The 23,132-nt window shown below is 49.3% G+C and overlaps 2 protein-coding genes and 1 long non-coding RNA gene across 4 annotated transcripts in view; 1 reads left to right on the top strand and 2 right to left on the bottom strand.

Annotated features, from left to right (window-relative positions):
- LOC308195191 (uncharacterized protein) overlaps nucleotides 1-23,132 on the bottom strand; it is an 81,982-nt gene that overhangs the window by 13,011 nt on the left and 45,839 nt on the right. The gene's annotated exons all lie outside the window — the stretch shown is intronic.
- Nucleotides 3,357-5,468, bottom strand: HAND2 (heart and neural crest derivatives expressed 2). The gene is made up of 2 exons (XM_080592197.1): nucleotides 4,854-5,468; nucleotides 3,357-4,178 (listed from the first exon to the last, which is right to left on the bottom strand). Exons 1-2 carry the CDS (start codon nucleotides 5,406-5,408, stop codon nucleotides 4,080-4,082), a joined length of 654 nt encoding a protein of 217 aa, XP_080448323.1. The 5' UTR covers nucleotides 5,409-5,468; the 3' UTR covers nucleotides 3,357-4,079.
- On the top strand, nucleotides 5,524-22,617 carry LOC308195192. The gene is made up of 2 exons (XR_013951318.1): nucleotides 5,524-6,438; nucleotides 6,872-22,617. It is a non-coding gene; the product is annotated as an uncharacterized lncRNA (long non-coding RNA).

Genomic DNA, 23,132 nt, shown 5'->3' with positions numbered 1-23,132 from the left:
AGAGCCGGGGGAGGGAGGGCTCTAATCATTCCCAGATGTCCCTAATAGCAGATATAAAGACTTATATAGTGTCTGAGAATAAATTTGTAATCAATGCTCTACAATCGGATCATCAAAGCAGCGACATTTCGAGAGGAAAATGGGGGTGGGGGGAGCTGGGGAAGAGGGAGACACACACCACGCTGGCGTGGAAGGGGGAGAAAGGGCCACAGGGATTCCCAGCGAGGCGCTGGCCCCGCGTATCGGCAGGCTTTGCTAGAATTTATGTGAATGTATAATTCAGATAACAACTCGGTTTTAATCTCCCGTGTGCAGGACGAGCTGGAACAGCTGATCAGTAATTGGCCAATTAGAAGTAGAAAAGATTAGCGTTCGCTTGCGAAGGCCCGTATTTCACGGCCCGCAAAATAATAATAAAACAAAAGGCTCCGAATTAAAAATATATAAAGCATTGACAAGCCCCTCGTTACACCAGAGGGGATTATGTCTGCAGGAGCGCGGGACGCGTTTCCTTCCCACCGCTACTTGGAGCTTTCTTCTGGGTGCCTTTGCGAGCCGCTGGGCGAGTACGTGTGAAAAAGGAGGATTAAGGTTAGGTTTCCCAGCGCAGGAGGAGGATATTTTGCTTAGAGGTTTTATTATTAACCGTCTTCCCCCCCTCCTCCCCGCCCACCTTTCAAGATCACGTTGTCTCGATGGCATCCCCCGGCCGTGTTTATGTCCTTACAGTTGCCCGCGGATGTCTCAGCTCTTGTTCCAGGGGTGTCTGCGGCTGGCCCAGAAAGGCCCCGTTGCCCCGCTTTGACAACGACTGCAAATCAGCGCTAATTATTGCAATCAGCTCTTGGCGCTCCCGGGAACGAGCGGGCGAATAAATAAATAAATAAATAAACCAACAAAATAAAATAACATTAAGAAATCCGTTGTGGAGCTGCAGGGGTGTCCAGCGCGCCCGATGGCGCAGAGGGCAAGCCGAGCAGCCAAAACCGCACTGTTTTCCGCCTAAACCAGAGCCGGGCCGCGCCGGACCGTGCCCCCGAGGGGTGGGTGCCCCCACTTTCTCCCGTGGATGCCGACCGCCGCCTGTGTTTCGGGCCCGGGGAGCCGAGGGGAGGCCTCCTGGGAGGGCAGGGCAGGAGGCACGCCAGCCGGGGTAGTTGTGCTGCTGTTTCTTTTCAAATGAAAAAAAAAAGGTTATTTTCTCTGGAGGCACAGCAGAGGCTCCCCCAGCGACAAAAAGAAGCGGCGAGTACACACGGGCCGTGCGCCTGCAGGGACACGGCTAGAGCAACCCGGCTGCAGCGCACCTACCCCCTGCGCCTCCCTCTCATCCCTACCCACCGGCACAGCGCAGGGAAACGCTGCGGAGGGGACAGACCCCCGCTCCCCGGTCCCATGGACTGCTACGTGCTTGTCACCTCCGAAAAAAAGCCCCCCCAGAGCCGCCGGCCCCGGCCACAGGGTGCGGGCTGGCTGCGGGCACAGCGCTCCGCTCTTATCAGCCCCCGGCTCCGCTCGCCGGGAGCTGGGGCCAGGGCACTGACATCCCCGTCTACCATCAATTTACCTTCTACCGCCCTGCTTCCCCATTTAGCTTTTAACGTCAAAACCTACATTTTTGTCGGCTCCGGCCTGTCTAGGGCTCTTGTGATTTAGCTCCGGGAATGACTGCTCCTGAGAAAATGGCAACATTCTCATTACCGAGCAATTAAAAGAAATCCTTCTCAGCGGGTCCGGGGAGGGGGGGGGGGGGGGGGGATATCCCTGAGAAATTCAGGAGAGGAAAGGGGAGAGGTACCGATCGGAAAGCCCGCGGGGCGGCGGCGAGTTCCCCCAGCGGCGCGGCCGCCGCCTCCGCAACCCGCGCCCGGCCGTGCAGCCCGGGGGGGGGGCAGGGGGTGGGCGATTTCCCTCTGTCCCCCGAGGCCCGGGGAGCAACAGCTCGGCTGCTGGGGCAGGGGAAGGCTAGGCTGGCCCTGCCGCCCTACACCCCTCGCCCCCCTGGAGCCATCCTCCTTCGCCGTTTGCGTGCAAAAAAGAGATTTGGGCGGAGGTGGAGCGGGGGGCTGCGAGGTCCTCTGGTTTATCAGCTGGGCAACTAACAGGCAAGGAAAAGCAAACAAGGGGAGATTCTTCTCTGCGAGTGTTATAAACAAAGGCAAGTGTCGGTAAACACAGACCCACGGCGGAGCGCAGAGTCGGGCTGCCTGACCCGCCGGGAGAGAGGGCACATCACTTTTGTCTGGTTGTTGTAACCCCGCAACCTTCCCATTGTCAGCGGGGGCGGCGAAGCGGCGCGGGGACTCCCTTATCTTTTTATGGGCAATTGCACATCTACCTACGCTTATTGTCGGGTCGCTTCGGGAGCCACTTCCTTAGGCGCGGCGGCAGGGGAAGGCAGGCAGGTAGGCAGCCCTGGACCTGGAGAGAGAGCCAGCTGGGTTTAGGTTGAGCTGAGTTAAGCAAGGGTTTCAACGGCGCAGAAACACGAACTCGAATTCTATTATGGGAAAAGTGTAAAAACCTCGCGTCTAACCGGGAATTGACCGAGCGTACCTAGAACAAGATTATTTCGCAAAAAGTTTAAGTTTCTGCCTTGCCTGCCTACCACACGGGGGGAAGCCAGGCGATTCCCAGCACCGAGCGTCTAGGTGGACCGCTGCAGCTCGCGCCGACGCCGGGGAGCAGAAAACCCAGTGGCCTGGCACCAGGAGCCTTGCAAAGGAGCCTGCAGACAGGTAGCTACACAAACATAGGGGAAGAGCGGTCATACTGGGGAAGCAGATAGATGAACGCACAGCAGAACCGTGGCACGGCTTGCGGCAGTTTGCAACCAGAAAAAGGTAAAAAAAAAAAAAAAGTAAAAAAAAAAATCAGCTCGCTGTTGCTGACTGGAAACGTGCAACCCAGGAGAGTTTTGGGAACCACAAAGTTAATATTAAGTTCACCGTCTCTCATTGTAAATCTTCCGTCCTCCCCCCACCCCCGCGCAAATCCCTCGCCTTGTTCGCTCTTTGGTGCTTGACGTAGAATTACCTGTTACATAATCGCTCCGAGCAAAGCCCTAAAAGCCTCCCACGCCTGCCCCCGGAGCCTCAGCCTCAGCCTCCGCCGCAGCCTCCGCCTGGCACCGCCGCCGGGAGCAGCCCGCACGGGCGCGGCTGGCGCTGCCGGGCCCGTTTGCAGCCTTGTCCGCTTCCCGTTAGCAGTAGGTCTCCTGCCTGGAGAACACCACCGCAAGGCATTTCTCCTCTGCCGAACTGCCGTTTGCATGTTCGACACTCACAGGGCTGGCGAGATCCCTCCCTCTACCCCTCCTTTCCCTCAGTCACTTGTTTAAAAATAAACTTCGGAGCCATCTTTATAATTTAGTTTACTTCCGAATATTTTAAATATTATGAAAAAAAGCCATAAACAACGCTGTTATTCAAAACATTTTGAGGTATAAAACATAAAAAGATTTGGGTTTTCTTTTTTTCCTTTTTTTCCTTTTTTTTTTTTTTGTAAAAAACACACACAGTGGTTTATTGAGTACTTACAACGTTTACACCTTCAATATTAATTAGATTCCACTTTTTCCCTTACGGACGGAAGTGCACATAACCAATAACTGCTGAAAACATCTTCAAATACTGAACGACCACAACAAAATTACAACACTAAATACCGAATCAACCGAAACATTGGTGCAACTGCTTCTGTTGAAATATAACTTTATAATCCCATGAATATTTATATCCAAAAGGCCAAGTATTAAAGATACACTTCACATACACACTAATGCCAGGGAGGGACTTTTTTTTTTCTTTTCTTTTCTACGGTTCTGTTTTCCCCGTGTGTTTTATACAGAGCAAATAACATTCACGAAACCATTAGAGACGTTACCCCTTACCAAGCTGGAGTTTCCTCTTCATATTCATATATGGAATGCTTTTTCCCTCTCCTTCAAATATCCACATTTTGGGGGGGTGGGGGGAGAAATTGCACATAAATAAACTGGATGATTCCAAATACAAAGAGTCCTCAGAGGAGAGCTCGCTACCGAGACTGAGAGGACGGCTCCTCCAGTCCTGCCGTGCTCACTGCTTGAGCTCCAAAGCCCAGACATGCTGCGGCCAGCCAGTCCTCCCTTTGGTTTTCTTATCGTTGCTGCTAACTGTGCTTTTCAAGATTTCGTTCTGGGGAGGCATGATGCGAAGGGAGAGAGAGAGGGAGGGAGGGGAGAGAAACAAAGCGGGGAGAGGAGAGAAAAAACAGATTAGAGAGCTTCCTCCGCTTCCTACTGCGCCCGAGCGAGAGAGCTGCGAGGAGGAGCCGCGGGCTCCGGCGGAGGCCTGCGGGGCATTTTCGGGGCGGCCTCCGCGGGGTCTCGCCGCGGTCTCTCGCCCCGCTCCGGGCCTCCGCCGCCCGTGTGCGGGCCCGCGGCGGGGACCTCGGGGCTCGCCGAATCGCGGCGAGGCCGCGCCGAGCCTCCCCCTGCGGGCCCGCGGGGAGGCGGGCACCGGCGCGCCGGGCAAAATGCGGCCCCGCGGCGGAGGAGCCGCCGCCGAAAGCCGGGGGAGGGCGGCCCCAGGGTGCCGCCGGGCCGGGCTGGAAGCGGGCCGCGGCTCCCCGCCGCCTCTCACCGCCTCTCGCCCCGCAGCAGCGCGCTCAAGCCGCAGAGACCCGCGCCCCCCAGCCGCGCGTTTGGGGCCGCGGGGCCGCCCCCGATGCACCGAGCTCGGCTGCGCCGTCGGGGTCCGGCCCGGGACGGGATGGGACGGGACCCCCGCCCCGCAGCTGGGACCCCCCCGCGGCCGGCGCCGAGCCGCCTCGCCCCCCCGCCCCGTCGCGGCCCGTGGCGGAGCACTGACCAGCTCTTTCTTCCTCTTCTCCTCCTTCACGTCTGTCTTCTTGATCTCTGCCTTGAAGGCCTCCGCCTCCCCGTTCTGGTCGTCCTTCGCGAGCAGGTCCATGAGGTAGGCGATGTAGCTGGTGGCCAGGCGGAGGGTTTTGATCTTGGAGAGCTTGGTGTCGGCGGGCACGTTGGGGATGCACTCCCGCAGCTCCGCGAAGGCGCTGTTGATGCTCTGAGTCCTGCGCCGCTCCTTGCGGTTCGCCGTGCCCCTGCGCTTCACCGGCCGGGGCCCCCCGAGCCCGGGCGGGCCGCTCCCGGGCGGCACCCCCCCGTAATGGGAGTGGTCCATGCCCGGCGCCCCGTTGGCGTACTCGGGGCTGTAGGACAGAGCCATGCTGTAGTCGGGGGGGGACATCTCCGGGTGGCTGCTGATGAGCCAGCCGTGGAAGTAGGGGTTCTCCTCGTGGCCGCAGCGGGTGGCGGCGGCGGCGGCGGCGGCAGCGGCGGCGGCGAAGGGGTAGCCCTCATGGTGCACCACCGGGTGGTGGGGGAAGCCGCCCACTAGACTCATCCCCGCACCCTAGCGCGCCCCACCCCGCCCCCCGGGGCCCCAAAACAAAGCTTTCCCCTCCCCGCCCGCCCCCACCCCCCGCCGCTCCGGCGGGAGATGCTGCCCGCCGCTCACCCCTCAGCACAGCCCCGCTGCCCGCCGCCTCTCCATAGGGCGCTGCTGCAGAGTCCCCGCGGGTGCCCGAGCGATCCCCCCTCCCCAGACGCCGCCGCCGCCGCTCATGCGTTGTGCCTCCACCTCCTCCTCCTCCTCGCCCGGGGCCGGGTCTTCGAGGAAGCGCGCACACACACACCACCAAAAAAAAAAAAAAAAAAAGGCTATGGAGAGAAGTCGACCAAACAAAACGGCTTTGGCTTCCCAGCCCGGGATATCTTCCTCGCCTCTTGCTTCCCTCCGCTCTCGCCAAGTCCGCGGCGGCCCGGCCGGGTGGTACTTACACGCGGCCCCCCTCCATGCGCCCCCAGGCTCGGGGCGCTCGGGGTGGGCAGGGCAGGGCGGGCAGGGCGCTCCCCGCTGCCCTGCGCGGCGGCGGGGGCCGTCAGTGCCGGGCGGGAGCGAGCATCCCTGCGCGCCGCGCCGCGGGGCTCAGCGCCCCCCGCTCCTCCGGGGCATCCGCGGCGCTCGGCCGGGCGCGGAGGCGAAGGCGGGCGGGCGGCGGGGCTCGGCGCGGCGCGGGGCACTGGCAGGGCTCCCCGGCCCGATCTCCATGTACAGCTACATGTTTAGGGCCGCTCGGGTTAATATATGTCGTCAGAGGCGGCGGCCGCCAATGGCTGGCGGCTGGGGCGGGGCCCGCGGGCCTCCGCAATAAAACTTTTTGATGTTCGCCCTGCTAATTGCCGAGCTCCTCTTTTAGGATTGGCTGCCCCTCCGCATCCATAATGTAATTAAAACAAGGGGGGAAAAATTATCATGGAGGCAGAGGTTAATGCAAGTGTTTAACAGATGCCTTACTGTAAAATCTTCGTTATATATAAAAAAAAAAGCAACAAACTCATTAAAACTTAAATATCGGATAATCTCAACCCAGGTACAGTATGGATGCGAGGATTTTTCTTGGCAAAAATCTGTGTGAGAGCTTGGTAAGCTCCGTCGTTGCTTTTACAAAGTGCTTTGTGCCGGTCCGGTAGAGGAACACATAAAAACAGCTTCGGAGGGCACTTTATCGATTGCCCGGTTGTGCTAGACATGCCTCATGTAACACTCGGGCTTATACTTTTATTGCCGGTTAATATACACAAAGAGATCACTAGTAACGAGGTTCCGAGAGGAGGGAGACGAAGTCGCTCTGCGTTGTCACCGAGCTTGCCTTTCACGTTAGCGAGGACTGGCTCCGGCTCCGCGGCTGCTGGCGCCCCGACCGAGCAGAGGGCTCGGGGTTTGGCCAGGGACGGTGTTTTCTTCCAGAAAGAATTGCTTTGAGATAATAGCAATAAAACCGACTCTAAACGATTCTCTTCCAGCTTGCCGGCTGCGCGCACGCACCTCGACCAGTGTTCACCCGGTTCAGTTATGCTCCTGAAATCAGTTTCATGCTTGTTTAACTAGGCTGATTGGTAAGTAACCGAATATTTTTTACAGCATGTTCAGAGCTTATTTTCTAGCTTTTACTAACAAATATATAAAAATTTCTCCGCGCTCCTGCTTCTGCAATAAAAAAAGACCAGCATCTGTGGAAAGCAGATTTAGCTATCGAAAGGGAATAGTTAAACGTCGGGTTAACAGGCGGGCCAGGAGGAGAGCAGCCGAGGCTCTTTAGGTGTTTTGCTTTGCTAATCTCGAAGACGTTATGAAATGAAAACGGATATCGAGCTGTAATTCACGGATAACTTGGAGGCGAGGCGAATTGCTGTCATCCTCAGACGGAGCCGAGCGTTCCTAAATAGCTGTGAAATATCAAATACCCACCCTTCCGTGTGCTGGCTGACGGCTGAGCTGATTTGGCGTATATTACAATGCGATCCTACAATATAGGCAGTGTGGAAAACTGTGTCAACAGGAGCTGAGAGGTCATAAATTAAAGAAAGAGAAAGAAAGAGATGGAGCAGCCTGCAAAGGAGGCAGCGGGAACCGCAAGCCCCGCTCCCGCAGGAGCTCCGTGCGCTCTCCGCATCCACAGCACGGGCTGCGGAGACGCCTCTGGGGGGGGGGGGGGGAGGGCGGGGGAAAGGACGGCCAAAACGCTGCTCGGGGGGCAGCAGCTCCGCGCCGGCGGCAAGCACACGGGCTGCCCCCGAGGGCCCGGGGAAGGGCTGCCGCCCTCGGCCGAGAGGGCCCGGTGGCTCTCGGGGTGGCTGGGGGCTTTCCCGGGGAGAAGGAGCGGCGGGGAGGCTGCGGGCTCCGCGGCCGAGGCCGGCGGAGGAGGAGCGGCCTCGGTGCGCTGCGCGGGGCCGCGGCGCTGGGGGAACCCCCGGGGCGAAGCTCGAGGGGAGAGCGGGGCTGGGGCCGGCCCCGGGACGTGCCCAGGGGACAGGAGCGCAGGCATACAGGCATCTAAACGTGCGCCCGTATGCGTCTGCGGCCGGGTGTAAACGGAGGATGAAAGTGAAAAGCTAGTCCAGATGTAGGACGTATGTAAATACGCGGACATCCGTACGTACGCACACATGCTGGCACTTAAAAAGACCGATAAATATCTCTGTGTCGATCTGCGCGCACACATGTTGTATCACCCCGAGGAAATAACGAATCGCCGGCGCAGATCTTGAAATTGCAGGGAGGCCGTGGGCACGTCGTGCCGCAGAGCCCCGTGTCCCAGCCTCTCGGGGTACCAGGTCTGCAGTGAGCAGCCTGCAAACCCACCGAGTTTCTACAGCGGTTCTCCGGCTTTGTTTTACTGCGGTGTTTTCCCTCATGTGGAGAAGAAGCGGGCATTGTCAAGGCCGGAAAGGTATATTGGCTTGCAAATAGGGTCGTGTTTCTTTGCACTCCTTATTTGTGTAGGAGCTTTCCAAAATACTGAGGGCTGGATTGTAACTGTGACAGTTTCCGTGGCAAGCCAAGCTACGGTGACTTCGATAACATCTCCTGCGATGAAGGAAACGGAAAACATCAGGCAGAGAAAAAGTAATAAAAGATACAGGAGATATCGATCGGAACACCAGTCTCCAAAGCTAGCATCGTTATTGCTTAATTGGCTTTGGAGAAAGAGGGTCTCTAGATAAAGCACCCAGCATGATCTTACATATAATTTTCCCTCCTATCCCCCAGCGGTTGTTTATGCATTTTATAAAGTGAGTTTTAGAGCAAATGCAGCTCTTGTGTACTCCCTCAGCTTTTAACTACCCAGGTTGCCCGATCAGGGGTAATAGCCTTGTCTGTTTGATCAACGCGTTTGAAACCGCTGCAGCCCGAAGTAACTTTCCCAAGACGAGGCTTAGAAGAGTCCTCTAAAAAGCCCGAGCGTTTTGCCTATCTCCCGTTTATTGATTTGATTAGATTTATTTTTTTCGCTCACAAATCATTCGCTTAGAAAAGGGGAGAAAAAAAGAAAAAGAAAAAAAAAAAAAGAAGCTCTCGCCTTATGTCACTTATTTCCCTGCCAAAATGGTTGCACGTTAGACGGGGATTTATCTGGGCTATGCTGCCAGACAGGACTCTTCTAGCCCGCCGTAATTAAGAAATTTTGGTGGCGACTGTGCCGAGGCTGGTCCCCCCCCAACTCCCTTCCTCCACCATACCCCCCCCCGGCTCTTTATTTATTTATATTTATGTATTTATTTATTTATTTATTTACTTCTTCCAGGGGGGTGCCTCATGCTCCTGCCCCGCGGCTGACACCTCCATAGCCCGGCAGCCGCGGCGGAGCGGAGCCGGAGCTGCCCCCGGTCGCTGCGGTCCCGGCAGCGGGGAGCCCCCGGGGCCCGGGGGCCGAGGAGAGCGGGGTCGAAGCGGGCAGGGAGCCGGGGCCGCTTATCGTCAGGTCGCTTCGCTCCTCCCGGCCAAGCGTACGTAGGGAGGAATTTGGGGATAAGAAAACAATAAAGCCCTGCTCCCACCCCCGCCCCGTCCCAGCCCGGTCTTGCGTGAATTAAGCTAAATTGCGAATTAAGTTAATTTCTCACAGTCGGACGAAACCTTATGGAAACGGGGAAGAGGTGCCGGAGCTGGGTGGTCGGAAGCGCACATCTGCTCCGGGCTTTCGGGCGGGAGAGTCGCAGGCACGCCGGGCCGGGTGCTTTCATCAACAGCCCAGGGGCGTAAAAGCGCCTGGCGGGGGCGGCGAGCGCCTTGGCTCGCTCCCCTTCTGGCCCTTCTTCCCCAGGGGTGCCCGACACCGACGGGGCGATTTCGGGGGCACGATGCTGGCCAGGGCAAGGCCGCCCGGGGAGTCCCCGGGGCCCGTCCCCTCTTGTCCCCGCTCCGGGAGGTAGCGCCCGGCTCCTCCCTTCTCCTCGGCGGTGCCTTTCAGCCCGGCAGCATCCCCCCCCGGCACCCCAAGGACACCCCCAGGCCCTGCTCTCCTGCCCTCTCCTGTGTTTCTGCCTACCACATCGCTCAGCCTCCCGGCGCAGGGCTTGAAATAGCGTTTGAATTTATAGAGTGCATGATGTCATTGACCTGCGAGCCAATGTGCAGGAGAGGGGGATGCTTCTCGGATGAATTTGGGGACTCCGAGGTACCCCCTGGCCCAGGGATGCGGCACTTTCTTTCCACGGGCCACCGCTTTGGAGTTCGCAGAAGAGGCAAACCCGCTAGGAAGGGTATTTTTTTTTTTTTTTAAAGAGGCACCGGAGAAATATCATTTGAAGGTCAACCTGTCAGCGTGGGTTAATGAAAAGGACTTGTGCCTAATGGGCCTACTTATACTCTCAGTTACGCTCACGCAAACTTGATTCCAACGTCTAGGGCAGAGGGCAGAATTGGGCCCACCAGGCCCGAATTAATTGCTGCCATTGGAGGTGGAGGAACCCTGGTTTACGTTACTATTATCGGGAATGAACGCCCACATATTTCAGGCATGATAATCTCACAGCCGTTGTGTATACAAAAATAAATAAATAAATAAATAAAAGAGCAGGCACGAGAAAAACCCAAGACACTGACCATTTTGTGAGTCGCAGTGATTGGCGGTAAGCGCGGGACCGTACGCGTTTTACCCCTGCATGTGTAAGCAATTATTCGAGGATTGCTTATATTTGTGACCGAGGATCCAGAGTTGCATTTCGACCGTGGAAAGGAATCGCAGAAAGAAAAGAAAAACACAACGAACTCAACCCGAGACCCCTTCTTCTTCGGAAGAATGATATAGACCTGCTCAGATCCCGCAGTGAACGAGCAGTGTCTCCATTTGGTGGGTTGGCCATCTCCTCAATCCACGCATGTATAACCACGCACACGTGTGTCTGAGGACACGCACATATTTTTTCCGTGTCATGCTCTTTGCATTCCTGGGAAAGAGCATCTCGAAGCTGCTCTTGAGCTCGGCGCTGGTGAACTAGCTCGCGAGTGTCATTGCTTTTATTAATGAATATTTTTCCTCCAGCATCTGAAATTCTCGCTTTGGAGGAAGCGTTGGAGGTTAGGCTGGCATCGTTTGGGGTTTAGGCTGACAAAACTCAACACTCCTGTTGTCGTTATTCATGGAAAGAGCCCATTTAACAAGGCTGGGCTTTAAGCGGTGTTCACAGATCAAAGGCAACCTAGCCTGGCTTAAAAAGATCCCTCCGGAGCGCGGACAATTAGGGGCAATTTCGCCCCAAAATGTCGGTGTCGTCCTCCCGGTGCCCCCGCGCCGTGTACCTGCTGCAGCACCCCTTGTCCGGCCCGCCCGGCTGGGATGGCCTTTAAAACTAAGCAGCTGACTGCTGCAAAAGTCGGCTGCACACTTGTTGGAGGCATCAGCCTGTGTAGCTGCCTGAACCGCAATTCCTCTACGAGTATCTCGGTGTAATTGATCTGGCTGAGTGAGGTCTTTTTGGTAATTTGGATACACCGAGTCTCCAGTTAATGACATATAATCAGCCTTTAGGTCACTTGGTCATTCTCTTATTACAAACCCCTCCTGCTCTCTCTGATCTCCTTTCAAACTAAATTTCACACAAACAAATAAAGTAAGACAGGGACAAGTCCTTAAAATACAAGAGAGAAATATTGGAGAATTGCTCGTGGGGAACTATAAACATTTTAAAAAGAAAAACCCAAAAGATAGGAAAGAACATCTTATCGAGAAAGAGAGCATTGTGTACAAAACACGGAGGGAAAAACGGTCTGGCTTCTGTTAAAAATGACATAAAATTAAAATAAAAATAATTACAAACAGAAATGGCATAACATAAATAGAAGGCAGGAGACTTTACTGGAAACGCGCGGCCGTCCTGTGTAATACGTTCCTGCAGATGACACAGCCGAGCCGTGCATATGCAAAACGCTTCTTTGCTTCCCCTTCGCCGGCACACACACACACACCAAAAAAAAAAAGCCTTCTTTGGGAAAGTAGCTAAAGAAGCAGAGAAATACAGAACCGAGTGTCATTTACCTCCTCAAACCTGCAGGGAAACGGAGCCGTAGCCAAAACGTTGGGTGTAAATGCGACAACAACAAAAAACTATTTTACATCCCCGCGCAGAACATATTTTACAAAGTCAACACGTTGTTTTTCTGCTTTTCATTTCTCTTCCCTCTAGGAAGAGACAATGCCCCCTTTTTATTAGGTATTCCTTAAAGGACCATTTTGATCTCGGTCCAGGTATGTATCTATACATTTAACAGAAGTGCCGAGGGTGCAGCGTGATGCCGAGGTGGCCGGGGAGGCGGAGGAGCAGCCGTGCCTTGGGTAGCATGTGAGGGCCCCGCAGGCTGCAGGCAGGGCAGCTCCGAAGCCATCCTTTTTTTTTTTTTTTTTTTTTTTTTTCGGCACTCGAGTTGATTTATAAAACCAGGAGCCGGCCGGGAGATTTCAATGTCGCTCAAGTGTTAGCACTCGAAGAAGAAACCTGAAAGAGGGCTGAAATCCGTGCTCCCTCCCGGGCATTAGCACCTTTCAAAATATTATCAACATGCCTTTTACCAAGGATCTCATTTGTATTTAGTAGGGGATTCAGACAGGCGCTAATTGAGCATGGAAGTGTATGGGAGGGCATTAGTGCCGGGGCAGGCTCACACGGCGAGGGAAAAGGGAGCAATGAATGCATGGAGAAGAGTGTCACAAGGCCCCGGCGCGGGGAATATTAATGTGACAAATCTCGTTACTTGCTCACTACGTTCTCAGCCGTCTCAGCCTTTCTCAGGGCCCCTGCTTCTCCTGAAGCACCAGCCCGCAGCCGCGCCACGACCCGGCCTGGCAAACCGGGGGCGGCCGGCAGGCACAGCCCCGACGGCGCGGTCCTGCCGGGGCGCACCCTGGGGGGGCAGGGGCGGGGGGTCCCCGGCCGCCCCCGCCGGCAGGGGCCGGGGATGCTCAGCCCTGCCCCGGCCCTGCCCCAAGCCGCCCCCAAGAGCCTGCCGGGGGTCGCGATGCGAAAGGCCGAGGGGGTCCGAGGGGGGGCTTTAGGGGTGGGGAGCCCCGGAGGCGCCCCCAGGGAGGGCAGGGGGCGATGGGGCGGTCGGAGAAGCCCAGCCGGGCTGGGGGTGGCTGGAAAGGGTTAAGCTCCCCCCCCCCCCCCCCCCCCCCGAGCCCCCTGAATGCCACTGCTTTCCTCTAGAGGTCTCATTAGGGAAACCCTAACTGCTATTTTCAACATTTCCTCAATCAAGCGCCTTTAAATAGAGCTCCACAAACAAATTGGCGGCAAAACGCGCAGATCTTGTCACGGGCGAGGCCGACCCAATATTTCACCCTTGTTTGCTTTGTAATTACGGGCCGGCTTGCGGCTACCTGCCCGCTGGAGCCAGCTCCCCTCGCCCGCTCCCCGCACGGCCCCGCGGGCACTTGGCAGGGGGGCTTAGGGGCGGGTGTGTTAAAAATCCTAGAGCAGAACCGGCCAGTCCCAAACGCTGCCCGAGCTTCGTGCGACGCCCTGAGCATCCCAGCGCATGGGGTGCCCCCGCACCCCCGTGTCCCCCGGCCAGGGGCAGGGGGCAGGCTGTCCCCGCAGCCGGCTCCTCAAGCGGCTCCCTCTGCTTTGCGGGATTCTCTCCCCCTCTCCCCGTTAAACCGCCCTTATGATTTGTTAGATTTTTCCACAGCTGCTTGCTCTTGTTTGACTGGTGTACCAAGCCGCTTTAAAGCTGCTGCAGGAAGAATAAAAGTTAAAACCGCTTGGACGGTTTCCTACAGACTCGGGGGCACTTGGGTCCCCGCATTACAAGCCCTGGGCACAAACTCCGGCTCCCTAAGCCTCGCTGCTGCAGCTCGGGGCAGCCGCCCGCTCGCTGGTGTCAACAAAAATAGGAGCTAATTCAATTACCTCTGAAACCCGGCGTGCAGCAGAGGGAAACTTGGGCGCTTACGAACTAAGCTGCTATATTTGCTTTGCTATAAACCGACGAGAATATTTTATGGTGGAGGGGAACGGTACAACACAAAATGGAAATATGACAATAAATCTCTTTTTATGGATCCTCTCTAGCAGCAAAAACACGAGGATTCAACGGGTTTACCACTCAGCTGTTTTACAGGTATATCCGAAGACGCCTGCAGAGAAAAAAACGCCCCGTATCCCCCCCGGCCGCCGAGACGGGGACACCCGCCCCTACCCCACCCCCCCCCGTCCAGCGACAAAACTCCCCGGGACTCGCACGGGAGCGGCACTGGCACAAGAGCTCCCGTCTGACCGCTGCAGGGGCATGTTCTGGTTGTTTATGGTGCCACTCGCAGTGCCCTCCCATGGTTTACTGATATGCAAAACCTGAAGCCAGAATTAATGCTCCACCATCCAGCTGAACGCGTAAGGCTGTTATTTTCTTTCCAGTTCCTCCCAAAATATTAACGATTGAGATCATTTATCCACTCGTGGAGCTGAAACACAGCTTTGGTTTCACAGGGCCAGGTTTATAGAGAGATTCACATGCTAAAATAAAGATAGATACTTCAGGGGGAGGATTTCAAAGTGGCAAGGGGTCTAATGCTCCTTGAAGTATGTACAGGTTCAGAATATAAATCCCTTTGATGATTTAAGCCCTGGATATGTTTGGAAACCAAAATACGCAGCTCTCTGCATCTCAGTACCTCTAAAAATCTGCCTTACAGAGAATATAGTTTTTAAGGGTCGTGTTCCACTGGAAAAAGCCATTTATACGTCCTAAAACTGTTTTGTTCAGTACTAGCAAGTTTGCTCCTCAGGTGCTAGGAATATTTTGCTGTCTAACTTCGTGCCTTGTTTTAGTTCTTTCTTATTATCAAGTCCTAATTTGGCTTAACTCTGATCACCCAAATCCTACTTTAGGTCACCAAGAGAGCAAGGAATAGCTGCTAGGTCCAGTGGTTTGCTGCTGGGCTTCTGTGATTCAGAAGTGCAGCACTTGAGTAAAATTACTTCACGTGTAGTCTCACAGTCCAGCTATTTCCCCTTCTCAGCACACACACATGCAGGCAGCATGGCTCCCTAAGTGACCAGTCACTGGGAACTCCAGCAGCTATGGAAGCAGAAAGCAGAGGTAGCAGATGCAGTTAAATGTATTCTTTCAAAAGTAAGTCATTTCAGTTTAAAAAGTTCTTATATGCTGCTAAATGGAAATCTTATTACTATTTTCATTTTTTTTAATGGATTAGACTTGATTTCAGAACCCTGTTTTTTTTTTTTTTTTTTTTAAGAAAGCTGTAGAAGGATCTGCAGATCAGATATGCCAATCCTAGCCATGCAGTGAACAACACCTACAGAATATATCCATGGAAAAAAGAAAGACCACAAATACTGACAGACACAGTCGTTATCAGCACAAGTATTCCTGCTTAAGGCAATAGCATTGTTTAGGAAAGTGGCACACATTTGCATGAATTTAAGTTTTGCAAGTGTGTACTGTTAAAAGCAATAATTTATATGTACTTGAGCTGGCTCTAATACCATGAGCAGTCTTGCACAGAAAAGCAGAGCACAACACAGATTATTTTTACTCAGTTTCTCACTGAGAAACTAGCCTGGGCTGAGGTCTGTGCTACTGCACTAAAGCAAGCACGGTTTTATAGCCACTTCAAGGAGCTCTATGCTAGACTGCAGTCTGCAGTATAGACGGAGCAGTGGGAAAAATGAGCCCTGGATATACATACATCTTTACTTAGCTGGAAGCCAGGGGCTATGCCCTGCATACTCTGGAGCCTGTGAAGGGCTTCCCCCAGTTCCATTGGTGTACAGTTCCTAAAGATATGTCCTAACTTGTAAAAACAGAACATGCCCATTTCGTATGATATGTGCATGCGCACATCTGGGCTGCATGTGTGGAAAAGTAAAGGCACACACCGCAAACAATTTTACATGTGCAATTTTCAAAGTAGGGGTCTATGGGTCTATAATGTGGCATATCTACAGTGCATAAAATGATATTCTTCTGCACAGGAGGGCATTTTTAAGTGACTTTCAAAGAAAAAAAAAATGCAGCATTATTCTTAGTAGCTGAGGTAGCAGCAGTTTATTTCTCCCGGTGGCTCCTGAATCTTTCTGCAAACCCACCACGATGGAGTGTTAGTCCTAAACAGCAACATGCACACAGCGATCAGAATATTTCAGATATTCATTTCTACAGGCTGATGTTATTAAAATCAAAAACATCTGCTTTGAGGAATGCAGATTTTCTGGATGTAAATGCTTCTCTACTCCCACAGTAAATTCAGCTACTCGTGAAACAAAATGTGATTCTAAACAGTCATTGCATTGTTTTACACAGTAGCGAATGGAACAACGGTGCCCTTAATGTTTTTGTTGTTCAAACAACAGGAATTGGATAAAGGCTTTCAGCTGGGAACACTTTCCTAATACCCTTGTAGGTAATGGGATTCCTATTGTGTGCTGCTCTGTGACCATTAGGCCATGCGTACTGGGCAGAGGTTCACCCTCATATCACCAAGACAGCTCCCAAAGAGACTAGCTTGTGCCTGGGATAGGCTTTTAAATCTTTGTCTGTTATCAGCTCAGCAATGCAGCTTTGCGACCAGGGAGAGTGGTGAACAGAGCCCCAGCTGCCTCTTTCAAATGGTATCATCTAATCCTGATTAGAGGCACCGTGGGCTAGAAACTCTTCTGCAAAGCCAGAGGAGAAAACCTCCTCCTTTTTGTGTTCCCCTTAAAATTGTTTCAGAAAAAAAAACTTGCTAACTTATGTTAGATTCTCTTGTATAAGCTAAACTGTATGTATCTGTTTAAGTACAAGTAATTACATTTATTGACTACCACATAACACGTTGATTGCTGTGCTAATGACATAACTGTGCTTCTACCCTCTAGACTAATGATAAATGCAGTCTGTATGAAACGTGGAGTTGCACTGAACCCTGTGGTACATCTGCAAGACATTTTATTGCTCTTGCCTGTTGGTCTATGTCTAAAAATATATATCGATGTATAAATGTTGCAAATGTTGCATCCACCCTCCTGATAAAGGAATAATAATAATAAAAAACAGGAAGATAATCCCTGGGAGGACACTGCCCTAATCTATATTGAGGTGGTGCATGATTAAGAAAGCATAATATGCCATAGGAGTGTGTACGGTGCTACCCAGCAGTTAATAATGGAAGTTAAATTTCTTTTCTCCCTCTGACTCCTCATAAATCTGCCACAGGTTAAATTCTGGGGTTTCAGAAATGGTGTATAAATGGTAAATTAGATGAAAGATGGCATTAGTGTAAGTGAAAAACCTTGATGCTTATCCACCTTCTAGAAAAGATCAGGTATAATATGCTCAAATACTTTTCTGTATGGGGAAGGATTGCTTCCTTCTTTAGACTATAGGTAAGAGTCTGGAGACAGGTTATCTTCCAGTAGGCTGGAACACCCCCAGGCTTGACTGGCACAGGCCTTTTCAATGATTGTTTTACTTCTTTCTGACAATTTTTTCTACAATAACCTCTACCCTTCATGTGCCAGGACAAAGTGGGAATCACCAGAGGAAGCCTAACAGCAAATGGTAAAGAAAGACCCCCATACACTTTTCTGTTTTCTCATAAAATCAATAACATCTCCAATTAAATGATGACTGTAATTATATGTTGCATATCTCCAAGATCACAGGAACCATAATTGCTTATTTTTGGAAGTGCTCAAATGAGTAATATAATATGAAACTGCACGGTAGGTTTTTTTTTTTTTAAAACCTAAAATTCTATGAAATCCAGCAATTATGATCTAATGATTTAAATATTAGTCCAGAATTATGTCACTATTTTGAAATAATAATTTTAAATAAGTTTCTTTCTTTCCTGACTCTTTCAGAATTTCCAGTGTTTCTATACCAGACATTGGAAAAAAGCTAACTGTCATTTCCTCCCCCACCCTCTTCCATTAAAAACATTGGGGAATTTTCAGTGCACCCCAGTCTTTAGCCTGGACTCCAACCATTTTAAATACTGATTGCTACTACACATTCCCATGGTTGCTGTCAACCGAAAATCTGCTATCTGTAGGATGGATGCTATGAGGTTATAAGTAAGATCAAAACAGGACTTTAAATTCTAACATTGTTTATGTCTTATATTTTGATTATAGGAGTTAAAAAATGTTTTATAAGTTGATTAACACACACATATGCATGCACATATGAGAATTTGCAAAAAAAAAGTAGAACCCCACAGGATTTAGTCGTTTCCTTTCAGTATTTACATAACCCCCTTAGTCAGTGTTCTAGTTCAAAAGAGACATTAGGATCTGGCAAAATTAGTAATATTTGAGAACTATCTAGTTTTTGAAAAAGGTCTGATACTGCTCTCTTTGGCATCCACATGAATGATGGTCTCTGTGGAGGCAGGTGTCTTCATCTCAGCTGGCCCCATGAAGTTTCACTATGTAACATTTGCACAGTGTTGTAGACGTTGGTCACTGTGGGAATGTCAAGTATGGGAATGTACAGCCTTTAAAATCGGGGATTAAAATAATGAGAAAAAAGAAAATAAAATCCATTCTTTATGTCTGACATGAAGGAAATGTTTAAAGACGGAAAAGAGCTGATTATCAGACAAGTCTGTATTTCCTATGGTTATAGCCATGAAACACTTGCTGCTTTTCTAATATGGAGTAAGGCGTGTTGCCAGTGAACCCTAGGTTAGATATTTACTCTGGGGGCAGGCAAGCCAAATTTTGTTTCTTTAATATATGAAGAAGAGAACAATAGTTGCCAGGCAGAACTCCACTGTTGAAGTCTAGGGGTAGATCTGAAGCGGCTCATGAACACAAAGATTCATTGCTATCCAGGGGATGCTTCCTTGGAGGAGAGATTAAAAAATAAAATTAAAAAAAAAACACCACAAACTAGGAAAGTTTTTTATTTTTATTTTTATTTTTATTTTTCCAGTGACTTAAAAATACTGCAATTAAAACTATTATTAAACTAGGTTAAATGAAGAGGAAATTTACTTTCAAGTTTTAAAGCCAAGAATGTTCTTTGTGCCTCTATCCATTTCTGTGCTCCACGTACCCTGTGCTGTTTACACAAGGATTATCTTGTTTATTTTACAGTTATTATGCTTCATAGAAACTAATCAAGAGAATATTTCTTTTTTTTATGACAAAAAATGGATGTTGAACTGCTCAAGTTGCTTTTACACAACATTCTTGGGTTAGCGATAGTGTGATATTTAATAAAGTGTTTATAAAGGCAGATATAATAGTTTATCAGATCTCAGGCAGTCATAATAACAAAACTGCCCTTAGCCTGAGTGCTATGTACTGTACTTTGTAATTTACAACACAGCACTTTCTAAATTACTTCATAAACTAAGAAAGTTGCCTACCAAAGAATCAATCTTATAGGAACTAAGAAACCTTTTCCTAAATATTTTTTCTGTTACTTAGTCTCCATACAAATCATTATTAATAGCTTGGGCTCAAGCAGAAACTGCACTCCCTTGTAACATGCAACATGTGCATGCTGTAAGATATTTTCATAGTGTCTAATCTATTTAAATTTCCAGTGGAAGAGACTTTTCAGCTTGAAATTCTACATGTCTAGAATGTTCTCCTGCACAATCAACGGGATAAAGTGAAGAGAAAAGACCAGAAAGAAAGGCTGAAGACCTTACAGTGAGAATCTAGTGGAACAATTCAAGTGGGAGTTAATAGTTTATGAGACCATGAATAGAGAATGGAGCCTTTCATTTCTGTGTTGCTAGTCCAAGTCCCTACCAATTTATCTGAAGTCTGTTTGGTGGATTCACTGCCGCAGCATGTCAAACTAAGCCTCTACCACCGAGTCCAGCCTTCATCTCTGCTTAAGGACTTGCCCTGAGAAATTCTGCCAGTGAACAAAAGGAGACCCAGGTATGCAGGCCAAGCTAACACTAGCCTCCACCCATCCGTCCACAGATTTTATGGTCCTCTTATTCCCCATGCAGAATCTGTCTGCTATTGCACGAAAAGAAAAGAAAGGATAGCCATTTAGAAGTGGAAAACTGTTATTTGTTACTCAAGACCAATTTTTGATCTGGAAATAATCAACTACTTCCTTGATATATCGTTTAACATTTACTTAGTCATCATACTAGGAGCAACTTCTGCAGTTATTCATGGCATACATCTGTAGATACAAAACATATCCTTATGGTCACTGTGAAATTATCATCCAATTAAACTTTAAAATTCTATATAGCAGAGGAAGAAAAGTACCAAAACAGGTGTTTACATTGCTCATCTTCATGTTTTTAGGTGGCATAAAAAAAAAAACAAAAATTCACAATTCTCTGTAAGCAAGTATATCTTCTACATGGGAAAGACTTCTCCTAGTGTTTCTAAAAAGCAGTCTAACTGCAAAAAATTCCAGTCATTCTTTGTGGAAAGGACTGTGGATTTGCATTCTTGATCAGGCTTTGATCTGAGAGAAGCAAAAAGATTGCTGAAGCGTTCTCTTAGAGAAAAAGATCAACTGATGGTGGTGCAAGGAGCAAGAGTTTACCTTCAGAATATCCAAGAATTTCTTGCCAGATTGCAAGAAGTCTAGCAAAGATGAGTAACTTGTGTCCTTGTTGCTAGTTTTAAAGGATATTTAGGGAAGTCGAAAGTGATTATCTGATATCAGAAAAAAAAAAAAAGCAGTATAGAAGGAACTAGTTTTGTGGTTGAAAGTGATATAGGTAGATAAACAATTTTCACAGTAATACATGCTTTTAAATGGTTTTGTTGGAGACCATCAAATACACCTGATCTACTTTTTTTTTTTTTTCTTTTCCTAACATATGTTAAAAAAAGGAATCTATCAGGATGGTGTCAGCTACCTGGGTTCTTGCAGCATTTCCATTGATTCATGCCCTATTTTCAGCAGTAGGTAGGCTGAAGGATAAGAAACAACACTTTACATGACTTTGAGGGATTGGCTTTAAAATTCTAAGCAGATGAGCAGGTATTTTTCCTATCCTCAGTGGAAATATATACAGCTGAAGAACTGCAGTCTTGGAATATGCTCATAGATCATGTCTTCTAAGCAGACTTGTTCTTCAAGAACAATATTGATATTACCCTGTTCCATAACTAGTGTTGATAGTGCAATAGAATGATTATTCCAGAATGAAGACATTTCTAATGGAGAATACCTGTGATAACCAAAAACCTTCTGCTGTAGATAGAGAATGTATGGGACCCTGATGAATTTAAAGAACCAAAACTGCCTTTGCCTTAGCTCTCTCAAGCACTGTGAGTTCTTGTCTACCAGCTGGTGAGAAGATGTAGGCAACAGATAAATTTTTCCTGATGGGGTGGTTTATGAAGAAAACTGCAGAGGACTGGGTAGCAACTTTGAAGTTTTGTATGAAGATTTATCATGGTATGCCATTTCCTTTAAGAACTGAAGGGATGGAGAAGTAGAGCAAGTTGTGAGAGAGAGCATCACACGAATGGATACTATAACAGTAGAGAAGAGGGTTACATTTGGAACTGACCAGAGTGTAATGATTTAGAAAGTAAAGGAATATGAAAAATATATAAAATATATAGAAGAGAGATTTTAAGAATGTTGAGGAAAAACAAACTTATATTGAAATAGTAATCTAAAAAGAGCAGGAAAAAGGGATGCACTCGGTAGTGGGGGTGACATTACAGACTTTGAATAGAGAGTCCGAGAAAGAAGCTAAATCAAAAACTGGATTGGAAGATAAGAATAGAGAGGGAAAAGGTCAGAGAAAGAAAAGCAGACTAAAGAAAGGAGAGGTAAAAATATTATAGGGAAAGGGCAAAAGGATGAAAAGATCTGACGCATGAGAGGAAGGCATAGTGTGAAAACTGGAAGAAGTACGGGAAAGTGATTGAAATAGCTGAAAGACTCCTGACACAGTAAGTGCCCAGTGTAAGTGCAGTGCAAGCCTGCTTATGTCTGTGCATGCCACAGAGCACTGAGATGCTGTTCTATGTATTCTGTACAATTGCATGTGTTCCAGCTGAGCAGCAGACACTTTACAATATTTCCTATTCAAAGTCTGACTGGCCCTTCCTGTAAGTTAAGTCAGTTCTATGGCTGCATGAATGTAGTCACCTACAACTCTTTGTGTACACTAAAGAACATTCCCAACTTGAGAACCACACACAGACTTCTGTTTTTTGATCACACCCTGAAACTGGGAGCCGTGATGAAGTCACAAGGTCACCACCGTTACTCCTTTCATGATCCCCCTCTTCAGTCACAGTGGTTCAACTCCCTAGTCCTTGGATCAACGAGAATCACTGCTGCTGATGGTGGCTCAGAGGGTTCCCAAGGCTACAAAAACAAGTGCTCATTTAAGATGTCTTCCTACTGAAGACCTTCAGAGAAAAAGTTGTCATAAAAATCAGAATGACACTCCCTAAAAACTTGTCAGTACCTCACAAACTAATATGGTTAATCTGAAAGCTTAGGCATTTTGTTATATCCTTAATCTAAACACCCACCAAAGTCAGTAGGAGGCAGAATGCATTTGAGAACAGAATCTGGCCCCAAGGTAGCTCACTTCTTTTGGTCTCTTCTGAAGATTTTGTAAAAAGGTTGCAGAATTACATTGTACTTGCAAGAATATTTGTCAAGAGCATACATGTAATGCAAAATTCATAGCACTATGATAAAATTGGGGATGATGTTTCTGAAATATGTTGTTTAATAATAAAAATAAAATAAAATAAAATATAAAATAAAATAAAATATAAAATAAAATAAGAAAACATTTTAATAATGGTCTTGTTTATTCCTTGACACTTTCATGTAGCTGTAACTGTGTGTAACATCTAACTTCGTTTGTGGCTGCCTCATCTTGGTGGACAGTGGTTCTGCCTTTTTTATAAACATCTTTTCCATCTTCCTTATGAAGTAAAACAATACCACATAGATGAGCAGGAAGATGTGGGTATGTGAGGAACGTTAAGCAGTAGCAGGTCTCCCCACCAAACAGCCATATCGCTTAGGTGCCCTCCACCATCTTTGCCAGTTTACTGTGGAGTGGTGCAATGTCTCATCAGGATGTTCAACAGCTGGACACTGCATGTAAAAACAGCAACCATAGCTCTGGAAGAGGCAGTCTGGCAGGCAAACCCAAGCCTTCACCTGGCATGCTAACTTCTGTAACCATGAGAAGGTTAGTCTGTGGGAAAGACAGAACTTTTCTGATGTGTACTAAGGAGTATAGGGTGACATCCCATCAGAAGAAAGTGAATCAGCTATCAGAAAAGAGAACTCACAAACTCC

This window comes from Anser brachyrhynchus, assembly GCF_964034855.1.
Source record: "Anser brachyrhynchus genome assembly, chromosome: 4".
NCBI lineage: Eukaryota > Metazoa > Chordata > Aves > Anseriformes > Anatidae > Anser > Anser brachyrhynchus.
The sequence above is the reverse complement of the archived record's forward strand: the minus strand, read 5'-3'. Positions and strand labels throughout refer to the sequence as shown.

What these genes read in the sequence shown, in the direction of transcription:
- HAND2 (XM_080592197.1), bottom strand. Translation starts at nt 5,408, where the DNA reads ATGAGTCTAGTGGGCGGCTTCCCCCACCACCCGGTGGTGCACCATGAG. An exon ending in AGAAGAGGAAGAAAGAGCTG is followed by an intron (nt 4,179 to 4,853) that starts GTCAGTGCTCCG and finishes ATGCCTCCCCAG; the next exon opens with AACGAAATCTTGAAAAGCAC.